This window comes from Trichoplusia ni, chromosome 17 (genome assembly GCF_003590095.1).
Source record: "Trichoplusia ni isolate ovarian cell line Hi5 chromosome 17, tn1, whole genome shotgun sequence".
NCBI classification, from domain to species: Eukaryota; Metazoa; Arthropoda; class Insecta; order Lepidoptera; family Noctuidae; genus Trichoplusia; species Trichoplusia ni.
In genome coordinates this window covers 5310932-5326327 of record NC_039494.1, presented here as the reverse complement: position 1 = coordinate 5326327, position 15396 = coordinate 5310932, and the positions used below count along the sequence as shown (strand labels likewise).

General features: G+C 34.7%; 1 protein-coding gene across 6 annotated transcripts in view; it reads left to right on the top strand.

The window, feature by feature from the left end:
- Positions 1-15396, top strand: part of LOC113502594 (netrin receptor UNC5B-like) — a 128374-nt gene that overhangs the window by 97428 nt on the left and 15550 nt on the right. For all 6 annotated transcript variants that reach the window (XM_026884215.1, XM_026884216.1, XM_026884219.1 and 3 more), the window contains 2 exons: positions 482-655; positions 7669-7824. In XM_026884215.1, coding sequence (XP_026740016.1) covers positions 482-655; positions 7669-7824 — 330 coding nt within the window. The remainder of the gene's footprint in view (positions 1-481; positions 656-7668; positions 7825-15396) is intronic.

Here is a 15396-nt window from a genome sequence, read left to right as displayed (position 1 = left end):
ACTATTCAAATAATTTAATAGACATGGCTAAATAATTTAATGTAGGTAAACTTTATTAGACATTTATTACGAACTGCAAATGTGTTTAGGAATGTTGGGTCCGTATTTTAGTTATGTAACACCAGTACTTAAGTAAATTATATTTTAATAAGACTTACGTAAATTTGCATATTTTTTTATGTCATCTTCGTGGTTTTTTCACTCATTTATGATTTATTGTACTTAATTGCTTTGAATACGTAAAATAAGTTGCCCTGGTTAAATGATTTAGCAACTGCTATTTTTACCCATTTAAAGTTTTTCTATACTCTTCTGGCTTTTGCTGGGTAAAAATAACCTTTACTTTGCACAACCACAAGATGCTAACGCGAATTTTTAAATGTTGATTTACGTCGTTGTCGAACTTAAATGAAAGCATAAATCATACTTCAAGATCTCGTAACACAACAATCATATTCTCAAAAAATACTTGTTCCACCAGTAAACGGCGGTTGGAGTTCGTGGGGCTCGTGGACGCAGTGTCGCTGCAACGGGCGCGTGACGGGCGGGCAGCGGCGCACGCGCACCTGCACCGAGCCGCACCCGCTGAACGGCGGCGCGCCCTGCCAGGGACAGGCTGTGCAGAGGACGTCGGACTGCGTGCCGTGTCAGAGTGGTAAGGAATAGTTAAATAATTATTTTTTAATCAACAGTAGGTACTCCGGCAACTGGGACCGCGGTCCGAGTTTATTGCGGTCCCAGTTGACGGAAGCCTTCTATTTCGTCGTGCAACTTCATAGACAGAAGACACCTATACAGCGTGGCGTTTAATGATGTTACCGTTGTAGCGCCACGTTGTATTTCTTTATCTTCTTCGGTTGTTTAAGAGCTATAGCACCCTAACTTCAAAACGGACATGTCTACAAATACCATCACTAACTTACTTACCATCACTAATTAAACACAAATGGCGAGATAAATCTCTTTATCAGAAAGCACTTAGGTTGAACAACCGCAATTGTTAGCTATGATGATAAAATTATCTTCCTTGTTTTTTTTTTAAATTATCAAACTACTTGATGATCTAATAGAACGTCCTTATTACAATAATAACCTAAAACCTTTTTTTTTAATACAAAACAACCTACATGTGTAAAAACCTCCTTTTGTATTCACAACAGCTGAGGTTTAATTAACGGAAGATCGTCAGTTTAAATCAATCATGTTCATTGAAGTCGCTCTTCATTATTATACTTAGCTTAATTAATAAGGTTTATAGGTGTATCCGCTACGTAACACACGCGTATACGGACGTACATACATACAAATTATGTTCCTATCTGTATGCATGTGTGCAATTACTTTCTAATGATTTATTTTCGAGTACAATAAAATTGTATTGATCACTTTGATTAGGACAACTAATGTTGGTCAAAATGATTGAGAAAAATGTACTGCCTTACGGAATATAATATCGAACTGCTAAGGTGTAGTAAGTTGATAATAAACTAATTTTAATATTTAAGAAAATAATATAAATGACCATTTTATAATAACTATCGTGAGACTGAGTAATTATTAAATGATGAAACGGTTTACTCACGAGTATTTATCGGGAGTGCCCGACTAGTTAATAAATGACGTTTGTTTTGCATTATCAAAAACCAAATTTAGTATGTCTGTTGCTTTGTTTTCGAAAGTCAAATATAAATATTTCTTAATAATTAATCACGAATAAAAACCAGATGCCCAAACGCATTATTATTTTTAATATATTTTTAGGAAGCATCGGTTAATATCACGTATAATTGGAAACACTTGACTTTTCAAGTTGTGTTGTGTTGTTGACTCTACAAATAAAAATAAACTCTGAATTCAATGACTCAAGGTTCTAAATAACTAAAATTGCAATTTCCGGGACAAAACAATATAAATCCTATGAAGAAAAACAAAAATAAAAACTAATCATTTTATGAAAAGATATTCCATTTTCAAACGTGAACATTAAAGAAAGAAAAATTGAAAGCGACCAACTACTCTCACTCCTAAAACCTATCTCTACACTTAAATTTAGACTTTAAGTTTCTTGTGTGTAAGTTGATATTGCCTTGTTATATTGATGTACGTTTTATTTGTTACTGCTGTCAATGAAGATGGATACATGGATCTGCAAGGATACGATAACACTCAACAGTTGTTGATCGGTAAGTGTATTTGTAAAGAGGTTTTACTATGTGTCTGTGAAACTGTTTCGTTCGGAACTTTTTGCTAAGGATTTATGGCAACACTTTGTCGCCTGTAAGTAAGTAAAATACTCTTGAATAACGCTCAGAATATTGGGTTTTTCTAAATACGGTTGTAAAATAAATAGTTGTTTATTTTTATGACGTTACATTTGACAGCAGAAATCACAAGTTCTTAAATACGTTTAATTATATTGTTGACTCGAAACATAGACTATAGCTAATCAACTATACTCGAATTACATTTTACTTGTCTTAAATAATAGTATAAGCATCCCGTTAATTACAAAAATCCAACAAATTAATTAAAAAACGAACTCCTAACGTATTTGCTGCGTAATTAACCGAACAAATTCCCACTACACTGCATTAGAACTCCAAACGCATTTTAAAATAAAACAAAAGAGGATCGCTCCCCAACTTGCAAAGACAAAGGCGTCTAAAATCCGGCACGAGCCATTCAATTGACAGCCAAGCTTTAAATACTTGAAAGTCGTATAAAACACACGTGGCTATAACAATGAGCATTTAAACATCATATCTAGACATCTTTGTCGTAAAAAAGCCGCCGTTTAATTCTATATGGTCATAAAGTGAGTACTGAAATCACTTCAAAGAGAGTGACATACGGTCGTGTAGAATGGTGAGCTTGGGTAATGTTCGGTGTTTGGAATGGTTGTTCTTGAGTGTTCAAAGAGTTTGTGATATTATTTATATCTATCTATTGCTAGTTAAATAAGCTACGGGGACATAAAATTAGAATAAAAACTATCTCCATGTGTTAATCTAATAGTTTACCTAGTCTAAATCCGTTCAGTGGTATTTGCGTGAAAGAGGATCCATATACACAAACCTTCGTGTCTATAATATTAGTAGGATAGTAACATTTATGTATGAGGTCTATTACCAAACCATAATTTCTCAGTTGTGTGAACGAGACATCGCTCTACGTTATAATAGAGCGCTGTCTCACTTCATGAGAAGCACCTTTTTGTTTAATTAAAAATATGCTTTGTTGGAATTTAATATGATTCATTGTTTCATGACAAATAGGTTGCGGGGTTATTAAGCTTAGCCCTCATTATATTTAACTTAAGGATTATGGAATACTTACTCATTATCTAAAGACAAATAGGAAGAGAATTGTATGAGATGTTTCAATATTTGTTCAACTTAGCACTTTGTAGTTCTTATAAACATAGATGTAAGGTGCGCAAAAAGCAAGTGGCCTTCGAATTTAATAAGGGACTTCAATTTAGAATCTACGAAATATTATTTTTATCATTTTTAAACATCTGCTGTTACAATTCTCCTCAAAAATGATTAAGATAGCATGAAACTATAAGCATCTTAATTATAAATTTTATTCTAACATTCAATACTTTTTTCTAAAACTTTACATGTATACGCACGCATAAATCACTCAAATTCTATAATTTACTAATCAATAATATTCCAATCTCGATCTTGTTCGACAATCTTGTCTCCCTTATGTATCAAAGGAAATAGACCAACCGGGTAGACAATAAAATCCAATCAAGTGACAGCCGTCTCGTACCGTGAAACGTAACGTTATGAGTTAATTGGGAACATGTGTTTATATTCCAAAAGCTTCGATAACTATATAATTGTATGTGTAAAATGTTCGTTTTAATTTGTAGAATAAAATGTTTGTAGTCTCTGACTTTGGTGATTGTTGTGTTGTTGACAACCTTTGGTTGTTTACAGTTAGATTGATGCTTAGCTGCGTCAAATTTTAGTCCGCATTTTGTTTTAAAAATTATTTTTCAAAAGGTATTTTTTTTTCGTATTTGTAGTTTAATTGTAATTAAACTTTGACCTTTGATGGTTTTATAAGATCTCGTTCTATTTTTAAAGAAAATTAATTTGGAAATTGCTTCTGCCACATACAAAGAATTACTTAACATGATTAAGTTTATTACTCTTAACCTATACCACTTTTAACCTTATCCTGAAAACCTTGTAAAGAGATCTTGTCTTTCACAATAAATATAAAGTTAACCGCTATAAGATAAATCCACAAAACGTTTCAACCGTTTCTCAGCCTACCGCCCTACCAAGTATTCTCGAAGTATTATCGTAAAACAATTTAGCCAATTTATTACACAAAATATCCTTGTATCCTTGTTTCTTAAAAATTCTGTACCACGGGCGCGGGGCGGGGTGTCGCGCGACGCCATTTCTCACAATTTATTCACATGTTAAGAAACGTTTACACTGTAGACGATTAAACTTGATGACGTAATATTGTTGAGATAAAGGTTTTGTTTGTTTTCATTGTGTTATTTTAATATAAAGCTTTGAGGGGTTTGGCGAAATATTGTTTGTATTGCCCGCAATGTTGTATAGTGACTGTGTGATATTTTTTTCAATAAAAACCTTAGTGAGAACTCTCTAAAAAAATACCAGAAAATTACAAAGTATTGAAAGACAACATTTTGTCAGATAACAAGAGAACACGCGAATTCAAAAACAATTTTTAAATATCATGCAAAGCATTCATTTTGCACCCGTCAGAATAAAACTGTATTAAACATACAACATTTTTTCAAGCTAATTCTATAAACTACATAATTTACCTACTAATCAAACAAGGGCTTTACAAGACAAAAAAAAGCATAATGTAAACGTGAAAGTCCTTTATGTCGTTGTTAGTCTAACGAACCGGGACTGATTTATGTGTGTGCGCATTAATTAATAAGAAATGCTACACACTGCTGTACTTAATATCCGTGTACACCCACACATCCACGCAGGGGGCTGGCCCAAGTAAGGGTCTTGTTGTGTAGAAGACGTAGCGATGAGTATTAATAGAAAAAGAAACTGGTGGTATATGAACAGCAGTAAGTATGATTTGATTGGCTTGAGTAAAATGAACCGATATGTTATTCAATCGAAATTCAATGTTCCCTATATGAAGAGTCTAGCATTGGGATATCTTTTTCTGTTATAAGGGTATGTTATAAATTTAACGTGTCTTGACTTCGGATTGCTGGAGTTGACATTTCCAATCGGACTAATCTGATAATGAATTACTAAACAATATCATGGCATCATTATCATTATCAATCAATTATTTGTAGATGAAATGCAATCAATCACTGAATTTCGTCTTAGTCTGCCTTATTTAATCGCCAAAAAAGAACGAATTTAGGTTGCTTACGAATGCAAAAGTTTAAATTATTCAATAATTGTACCATTTTCGTTTATTAATTCAAATTCAAACATGGAAACGTTTCCATACAATCAATAATCAAAAAGCAACAATAACTCACAATAATATTATGATTAATGACAATCAAATCGCTAAGCGCCAATCCTTGGACCACACACCATCGCAGTATGAACGGTCTATTATTTCTTTTTTAAAAAACATTGTGATTTATGTCTGGCTTGCATGTAAGGACGAACAGCCATCCAATGTATTTTAATTTCAATTTATAGGGCGATAGTTCCATCTCTTGTATTACTAGATACTCGATTAATAATTATATATTAATTGGTTTTAATTTTAAACGTCATTGTTCTAGTTGGAATGAAAAGAGGTTTTATATCTTAATATAATGTTCAAGCATATTCATAATACAAAGTAGGAACTTTTTAAAGTACCTATTAGCTCGAGTTTATTTAATAGAGTTTAGATTTCAGATAAAAAAAACATTCTACTAGTAGTAGCTTTCGACCTACCCGGGGTCCTTAATCATGACCTAACGCGGTGTTGTATCATTTAGTAATGACACATTCTCTCGATAGTAACTATCAAAATATTTTAAAATATATTAAACTGTACCTGTTTATTTAACAACAAAAAAAGGTTGTATAACAATTGGCTGTAAACTTGTAAAGTCATTACACTTTACGGTCGTAGGTGAACTTTTACCCTCGTATATCCATATAAATTACATAAGAGTTTTCGAAAGGAAACGTTGGAATACATTACAAAAGCCCATAAGAACAATCTCAGCAAGGGGTCTACCACCAACTCCTAAACTACTGTCGTTTTTGTTTGTGGGAGAGAGACGGCCCTCTACAAAGTGTCGTACTCTATCTCACTTCTACAACTACAGTAACACTGCTTTGGGATGTTGGTAGGACATCAACCAGGTCCTTATGATATTCAAATGTCCCAATTTTATATTTAAAATTTCCGATGTTAACTTTTTATTTGAAGTGCCTGCGTTTCCGCAATAGTTGCGTTAAATGTCCTCAGAATAAGTAAACAAAGAGATTTTAAAGAGCTTTTTATGTAGATTATGTAACACTGACTTTTTATTACCTAAAAAAAACTGTACAAGTATAATAAGGGTTTACAAATTGAAAGTCTTTCATTCCATTTACGTAGTACACAAGATGTACAGACAAACTTCTTGAGTTTAGTTTACATTATTTTTTTAAATCACTGCAGTAATTATTTTATTGACCGTGAGCCGTGTCACAAAACGACGCATAGTAAAATTACCAATTAAGTTGTCATGCTTTCAGCGGGATTCTGCGGGATTATCTGAAAGAGTTACCCTGTACGCAAAAGACAAATAAAAGAATAGGGGTGGTCAGTGATATATTAGTCAGTAAAAATCTGACAATCTGTCATGCCCAACCCAAAGCGGGACGAGGCATTTGATGATTTCCCATCCAGAAAAAAGTGGTTGTGCTCTTCTTGTCATGTTAAATGTAGAGATAAAGACGCAGAGCGTGACTTAACTCAGTGTCTTACTTGCATACAATTTTACTCTTATTTTTTTTTATGATTAAAGGATTTCCATAACTGAAACCCTGAGTAAACCATTCCTTTTTCAATTCATACATTTGCGTTCCAACCAATCCAAAAATAGTCCAGACGCATAAAACATTTATTTCTGAAAACTTGACACCCAACTTGATTTTCATACCCACATGTCTGACACAAAAAACCGTGTCAAGTCCGCGAATGATAAATGATGATGCAGTGACAGCAAAAAATGGTTATCCTTGATCTTTGACATTGCGTTTAGATTTCGGTAAATTTTTTGTCACACATCTGATTTGTTTTGGTACCGATTTGAATTCTTGGTATGGGATGAAATATATTTATTTCTGTTGGAGACTTTTCAAGTCATTTAATTTTGGATGGTACTGTTTTCATCAATTTCAGCTTGTATATCTATTTTTCTCTCAACTTGCTTAGCCAGATCTAAACAATACGTACCTACTTGCACCTAGAACAAACTATTAACAAAATTTATACGGTTACTAAAACTAAAACTACAAACCCCATTAAATGTCAGTGAATAATTATAAGACAATCAATTTAAGAGTCGTCTGTCAAACTCAAATCGTAATCATAGAGGTGAAATTCGTCTGATGTACTCACTTCCCCATTTTTGGGCTAGCTCTTTCAGTAGCTACTAATATCACTATCATGTCTAATATCATCTCTCTTCCACAGCTCTGCCTGGACGTTGGGGCACCTGGTCTGAATGGTCTGTCTGCGGCGCGGACTGCAGGCAGACGCGACGACGCTCGTGCACGGGGGACACGCCGTGCTCGGGAGCTCACGCACAGCATGCCGACTGCGTTGGCGACTATTGTGGAGTGCATGGAGGTTCGTATCTTGATAGATATTTTGACTCAAATATTAGTGTGACCTTTACTGGATTTAGCTTGTTTCGTTGTATCCAACAAACAATGCTGATGAGTGATACTTATTCGATGTTTTGGAGTTGGTAGGGAGACATATAACACAGGGTGCCAATAGTAGGGGTTTGTTGTTTTATATTAATTAATTTTAATTTAACCGGTTCATTTGGTCAATATCGGCTGTTAAGATTTTAGCAAGTAATATAGCATCGTTTTTATGTCTAGTGAGATATTTGCTAAAAAACACTTAAAAGTTTTTCATGAATTTTTTTAATTCTGAAACAGTATTTAATTACCCTTCTGAGATGTCCTCAACTTTAGTATCATGTTTATACCATACTACCAATAAGATTTTTACGGCTTTATCCTAAACAAAATTAACCAATAAAGATCATCGTGAGTACAAGCTCCATGCTGTGTGTTTAGAAATTATACATTATTTTATTGGATGCTTTAAGAGTGTTCCTCTAAATAAGCGATTAAATTTAAGTGCACTAGTAAAATAAACAATATTTTTAAAATATTACACCAATAATATTTCTGACGGATATTTCTAATTCGAACCACAGAATAAAACATTCGTTTAAATTGTGAAACCGTAACTGCATATAGTTTTATTTTTATAGTCAGCTCTCGCCACATTCTGTAGCTAATAATCTCGACATTTCTCATAACGTTTCCGTATCTAAACACAATTTTTCAACGTTAATCGTACTCATATCTCATCTCATAACAGCAATGCCACGAATAGACTTGACAACTGAGAAACTCAAACATTTTCGGCTAAAACTTTATGAGCCCGTGTCATGGGAATTACAAATTATGAAACTATCCACCATGGGACATTTTAATTAATACTATTTCTATGAAATGCTCCAGAAACAGATGCCGCACTAAATATACACTTCCGTTCCGTTCAGCCATAACTATGAAATGTTATACTGGTCGCTACATAACAGTCTGGCAGTAACTGCGACCTTCCAAGTTATTAAGATCTTCCCCGCCCCCTACGGCTTAAAGAACTCTAATCAACATAAAGGTATAGGCAAGGTGAGGCTGAGGTCAATACTCGGTGGTCGCGCTCAAAAGATTCGAGAGATACTAAAATCGGGTGGCGTGACCATTTGGGCTGTATTATATCGTCTAAATATAGAAGAGGGAGTAAATTTTTATGGCGTTCTTACTTAAGTTAGTAAAGTTTTATATGATAACATTGTAGACGTAAATGGGCCATCTAGGATTGTTCGTTTCTGTTTTAAACATTTTCATGTGTTTGGAGATGGTCGAGATAGACACAACACAAAACCAAAACTGCTTTCGTCTTTCTACAAAAGGCTCTTTTATTGTTCTAATGCAATCTAGTTTTAGGATTTTTAGAATATTCACTTCTCATTTTCTTTATTTAAACAGCATGAGTCATAACTAAGTAGAAACTTAATGTTCATCAAACAGACGTACTATGAATTCGCATAAACCCTCATTTAATATCAAATGTTCTGCTAAAGTTTGCAACGCTCACATACTGACTGACAGACAGCTAATATGTAACGTTAACCAAAACCCATTCATAAACGTTCCCAACAATAGTTTCGGTGTGTAGTGTTCGTAAAGTGCAAATTAATTCTGACTTAGCTATTTCAACTGTTAACAGTAAAGGAATTGCTGAAGTAACTCTTGCTTTATTAAACGCAGTAATTTGCAAGAACATTAATGAGTTGGTGTAACATACTGTATCAAGTATTTCATGTGAGCATTATTTAGGAGCGTATTCAACGTATCTAAGCTTATCAACAGTAATTACTTTCTCTCTTAGAACGAGTTCTTAATCATAAAATTCATCAACATACCATTTCTAAGAATTATTTTCGTCGTTAGGGGCAAATTTGTTAAACCAGTCAAGTGCGAGTCGCGACACTAAAGGTTCAAATATAGGCTAAGGAAAAATAAATTGTAAAAAGAAATCACCCACTATCTTTATGGATTTATTGTTATTTGTTAAACACAGCGGCAACTAAAATCCAGCATCTGTGAAAATTTCTACTATTCTGGCTACCAGCGTTTATGAGTCTATAGACAATAAGACAAAAAGACGAACAGAAGAGCTTAGGATTGTAGTTCCATTTTTACGGTTTAGAAGTGGTACCTTTAAAACCACTTTAATTTCAGCAAACTGACCCAATAAGTTATGAGTTATTACGAAAAATTGTAAGCCATTAACAAGGATCGTTCTAACTTAATGATGTGCTTCTATAAGTATAGGTTTAGGTGCTAGCAAGATTCTCATTCCTAAGTATGGTCGTTGGAACAAAAAGGTTTTAATATCATAGGACGATATTAACGGTCACAACACAGGTATTCTGCAGATATTCGCGGCGCACTCGGCATTTGGAATATTCAGTTTCGGCCGCTCTCTCCAATTCCAGGGTATTATTTAGTTTTAATACCTCTGCATGCGGCCTTTATTACGATTGTAAATGGACTTTTTTATTCACATTTTCCGCACAGCTACCTGTGAAACTGGCCATCTTCTCGATTTCCATTCGTTTTATAGTGGAGGCAATTTAGTGAAGTAGATTCAATAGTCTTCAGGCGATTGCTTTTTTAAATCGTTTTTTTTTTAGTTTTTTTCCGCAGTTCTGGTAACTGACATAACTTATGAAGTATTTTATATTTATTGTGGTCAAAGGAGAATCATTATTCAATGATCGTTTCCATTCAGAGTATTATGGTCGCACAATACATCGAATGTTTTATTCACAGTAACATAAACCAAAGATACAGAATATTGAACGACTTTACTCGAAACCGATAGGCCATTAAACACGACATTAGGCGCGTTTAACACACACCTCACCGTTGGCGGTCTAAATTCAATCTCAGAATGGAAAATGATCAGTCCATATTTTGTTTATAATGGCAATAAATCATTTCCACTGGTCCCCGTTGACTCTGTTTCAATTTCCCATTTCTGTTTATCGTACATTTTGATAAATAGCCTCGGGGTAATACCATTTTGGTTTTGTATGTTAGCTTCTTCGCGAACGCTTTCGCGCCAAATAAATCCGCCATCTTGACTTTGTAAATTGTTTTTGTTTAGCGTCGTATGGATTGATTGTTATTTATTGGGATGATCAATCTATTGTGTTCGGTTTTGGAGGAGATTTTTTCGCTTGCCAGTTATGGGCTGTTGCCATAAAATCTGTCTTGCGTTCCAGTTTTGCTGCCGTTTAAGCAGACCGAAATAAATTACGAGTTTTGTTCCAACTTTGAAGAAGCCGCTGATTATTTGGATGCTGTTTTATTTTATTTACTCTACTTTTCCATTCACGGTTTCAGTAGCTACTTTTTTCTTTGTTTTTAAAGACAGTATATCATGCATTATGTTATTGAAGTTAATCATTTACGAGCTAGCGTTCGTTGAATGTGTGAATAGCTGTGAGTTCGGCAAACTAGCTGTGTTAGCTAATTATATTACCTTGTCCAAAAATTTTAACCAACCACCAAATAAAAGAGATTTAGAAAATCAATTCGCTTCTACAAATGAGTTTTATACATGTATCATGAATTCCTCTATTGCGCATTAACTCCAGATTCTAAATATCCAATTTATCTACTTTTGCTTGTCTTATTACAGAAATTCTGAAACATTTATTCACAGGTTCAGATATAACTATAATAAATGGTATGCTCCTTAAATTCACAGCTCGTTGCTAAAATCGAGAATTATACTGTAGAACAAACTGGATTCCCATAAATCCAAGATAAATATCCCGAGTAGCCAATTAAGTCCCGAACCCGCAACTAACAAGATAGTTGGCATTATGGCTTTAAAACACACACTTTTATCCGCAATAAATTCAATTACTCCAAGTAATTCAAGTAAAGCTATATTATGTGGACCATCAGCAAATTGCCCACATGAAAGGTGAGCGCTGAATGCGAGGAACTCGGGTGGAGCCATTCATTCGCGCTCGTTGGAGCCACTTCATTAGCCTAATTGCCACATACAAAAGGGGGGAAATGGTGAAATTTTATAGCGCCTTTTCATCTTTTGTTGCCTAAACATTGGAATAAAGTGAGGATTCTTCGCTTAGATGATGCTTAGAAACTCTTTGCTAAATGAAAAATGTAACGCTCCCTCACAGATCACCGATTGTTTTGGAAGATACATTGATTCTTTTGGAAATGGATTTAGGGGATTTCATATTTCTAAAGGACCCTACATAATGAAGGCGAGGTCAACGGTGGACACATGACCTGCATGAGGTCGGAAACCTTTCGTAGAATTTAATGACCACTATAATTTATACCAGCTATCAAATGAATACGTGACGAAATAATGTGAAACATACAATATTTATTTACTTAAGCCATCATAAATCATTACACGATTTCATAGAGTAAACAGCGCGTTATAGACAACCAACAAACCACCGTTTTTATTTAAAACTTATTTTATTTTCCGTTTAGATTTTAACACGTTTTTAATGTCTGGCCACAAGTAGGTCGCGCGTAAATTGCCAAACCATCAACTCAACACCGCACTGCTACCAAAACTGCATAAGCGGATTAGTATCATCACACACTCATGTCTAATAGAAAAGTACCGTTTCCACACGAATCGTGAACTATCGATAACTTTCTACTTGACAGATTTATTGAATACACGTTTTATTTTTCACAATATCTTTTCATAGTACAAATTATTGGTGTATTATTATGATAATGTGAATGAATCTCCGTGTGAATTGAGTGTGGCTTCTTTGTATTGGGGACGGAACATAAATTGTGAGTGAAAAGTAGTTTTTAAATAGAAGTTTGATAAAGCTTTGTTTGAGCAACGAACCGGAACTTGATCTTCTAACTTTAGTGATAAATCTCGAAATTTAGTAGGAATTTATGCGTTTCAATTTGATGCATCGATAAAATACGCGGTATACTTAGTTACACTTCAGTACTGTGGCAATGAAGATGTTGAGATCTTTATTATGAATATTGAATATATAAATACTAAAGCCATAATCACACTGGGTCCTCACTTCATTTACACACCACAATGTCCCATATTTTACACATACAGAGACAGTCACTGATTTTATCATGTTAATTGCATTCAAAAAACGACTATCGACCGTCAGCCGTTGCGGTTTCGTCCAAATTAAATTAAATCGTACAAAACTTTTAATCAAACATTAATGCATAAACAAACAACAGTAAAATCCAATTTATATGCGATGCGGCCATCATTACTGGAGGTGGGTCTCGTGAATGATTTGTTGTGATTTCGTCGAGTGAGCGCAGCAGGCGATCGCAAAATGCATTCACATATCGTCCTTCTCCATTCACGCGAATAGCGCCTCTAGAACAAAAGATTTTAAGCACCACATTCGTGTGAGATGTAAGTCGAGAGAATTTAATTCCGCAAGCCCTCCTACCACGTTATGGGTAAAGCGACAAGGGTTTGTAAATTTCGATTGGATTCCCTATCTGGGATCTCTGCAACGGACACCGCGCCGTTGGCACTGACAAATGTTTACACAGTGTACAAATTTCGAAATTAATCCGATAATCGTACGTAAATTAATTCCCGTAACATCTCTGCGGTTTTGATTTCAACGGTGTAAGTAGCGGATGTAATGATTTATTGAATTTCAAACATCGGTTGGCTATAAACCGTGTGGGGACTTGGAACTTGTTTATGAAGGAGATTTATTGATATGAAGTACGTTTTACTGCAGTGTTGCGCCATTGCGTATGGATGTACATGCGGCAACGCAAGCGCTCAGCGGAGATAGAACACCGAACAGATATTTCCGACATCCGAGGACTTTTAACTCAACGCGTTTAAATTTCAACACACTTTCGTTTTTGACGACTTGATTGGTCTGTGGGTCGGATTTCTTTCTATAGAAGACACTGATTCTACCAAAAAGCAAAAAGGAAAATTTACTCACCATCTACCATTTTATTTCATTATGCATATTTGTTTCACTTTTTTACTGCCAACCTTAGTACCGCAAAAGACTGCCGTTCTCACAATTGATGTCACCACCTAATGCAACCTCATTTTAAAATGCATCAATGCTCTCTTTACAAGACCGTTTTCAATTAACCAACACTTAATGGAATGTTTGAAGCTTCTTTGGCACAGACTAGAACACGTGCAATGCTTTCGCCTAGTATTTAAAAGTTTGGCTGATGGCCATGCACTCGCTCGCCCAGTGACCCAGAAACTTCCCTCAGCATGCATCCAAAGGAATTTGTCGGTGTCTAAATATGCAAAGCCATTGATTGATACTGAATTTATTATCCAATGGATTGTTAATCAGCATTTCGAGGAAGATATTTAGGTTAATGCCTTTCGAGAGTATGAAGGATATTTTAAAAAGCATTCAAATTCCACAAACATCCAAAATTTAAAGACTGTTTCTGTGTCCAATGCATTGTTATTTAAGCCTCGTCAACATTTTGATGGATCCTAAGATACAGTGTAGAAAGTGAGTCTGCTAAAAAGAGTTCCACTTGTGCGGCTGGATGTACGTCTTAAAGTGCTTTACTGCTAACACCAATGGCTTTCCAAACTATCAATATGTTAAGTTGGAAGTGATTGTAAATTATTTATTGCTTTCAAAAGAAAATCGTATTGGTCGTTGTAATACCAGCCATAAAGTTGCAGTTCCGCTGATAGATAGGCAGTTTATGTTTCAGCATTTCTTCTTAGTTCTACATTGCTATTGGTTTCAACTTTGAACTCTAACATCCTGTTTTGCTGAATTCGATGTCTAAAGATTTATCATTAAAATTTAGTAACGTACTTTCACAATATTTTTTGGATCGATCGAATATATTATATTATGTGAAAATTAATTTTCTCATACATTCGATATTGGAATCGGCTATAACTGGACACCCAAAGCTTAATAACGTCACTTTTCAGTCACACCCTGTTGAGAAAAGTCCAAAAGGCAATGTTCCAATCTCCAAACAGTCTTAATTTAATCTATAATTTAAGAATGGAACTTAGTTGAGTTTATGGTAACACTGTCATCCGGTTGTAAAAAATGTCTGTATGGAATTGTGTACTTGTAAAAGGGAAAAATAGAAATAAATAGAAAAAGTGATTGAATGTCAAGATTTATTATTTCACGATCCACGAAAAATAACCAACAGTGGTAGCAGAGCGTGGTTCTCGGAAGTTCTCTGTTTATGAAACCCCGGCAGTCAATTATAGGAAAAGACATCGTCGAGCGCAACGTGTATAGTCAAAATGGCGTCGGCAGGACAGTACAAGTTAGGTCGAATAAAGCAATTTGAAGGAGAAAATTTTGATACCTGGAAATACAGACTGAAAACAATATTAAAAGAGCAGGAATGCTTAGAGGCTATAGAAACCAACGATTTTGCCAGCAAAACAGAAAATATAAAAAAGGAAACAAAAGCAGTAAGCATCTTAGTAAGCTCCATCGCAGACAGTCACATAGAATACATAAAAAATGAGAAGACGGCATATGGTATGATTCAGAAACTGGAGGACAAT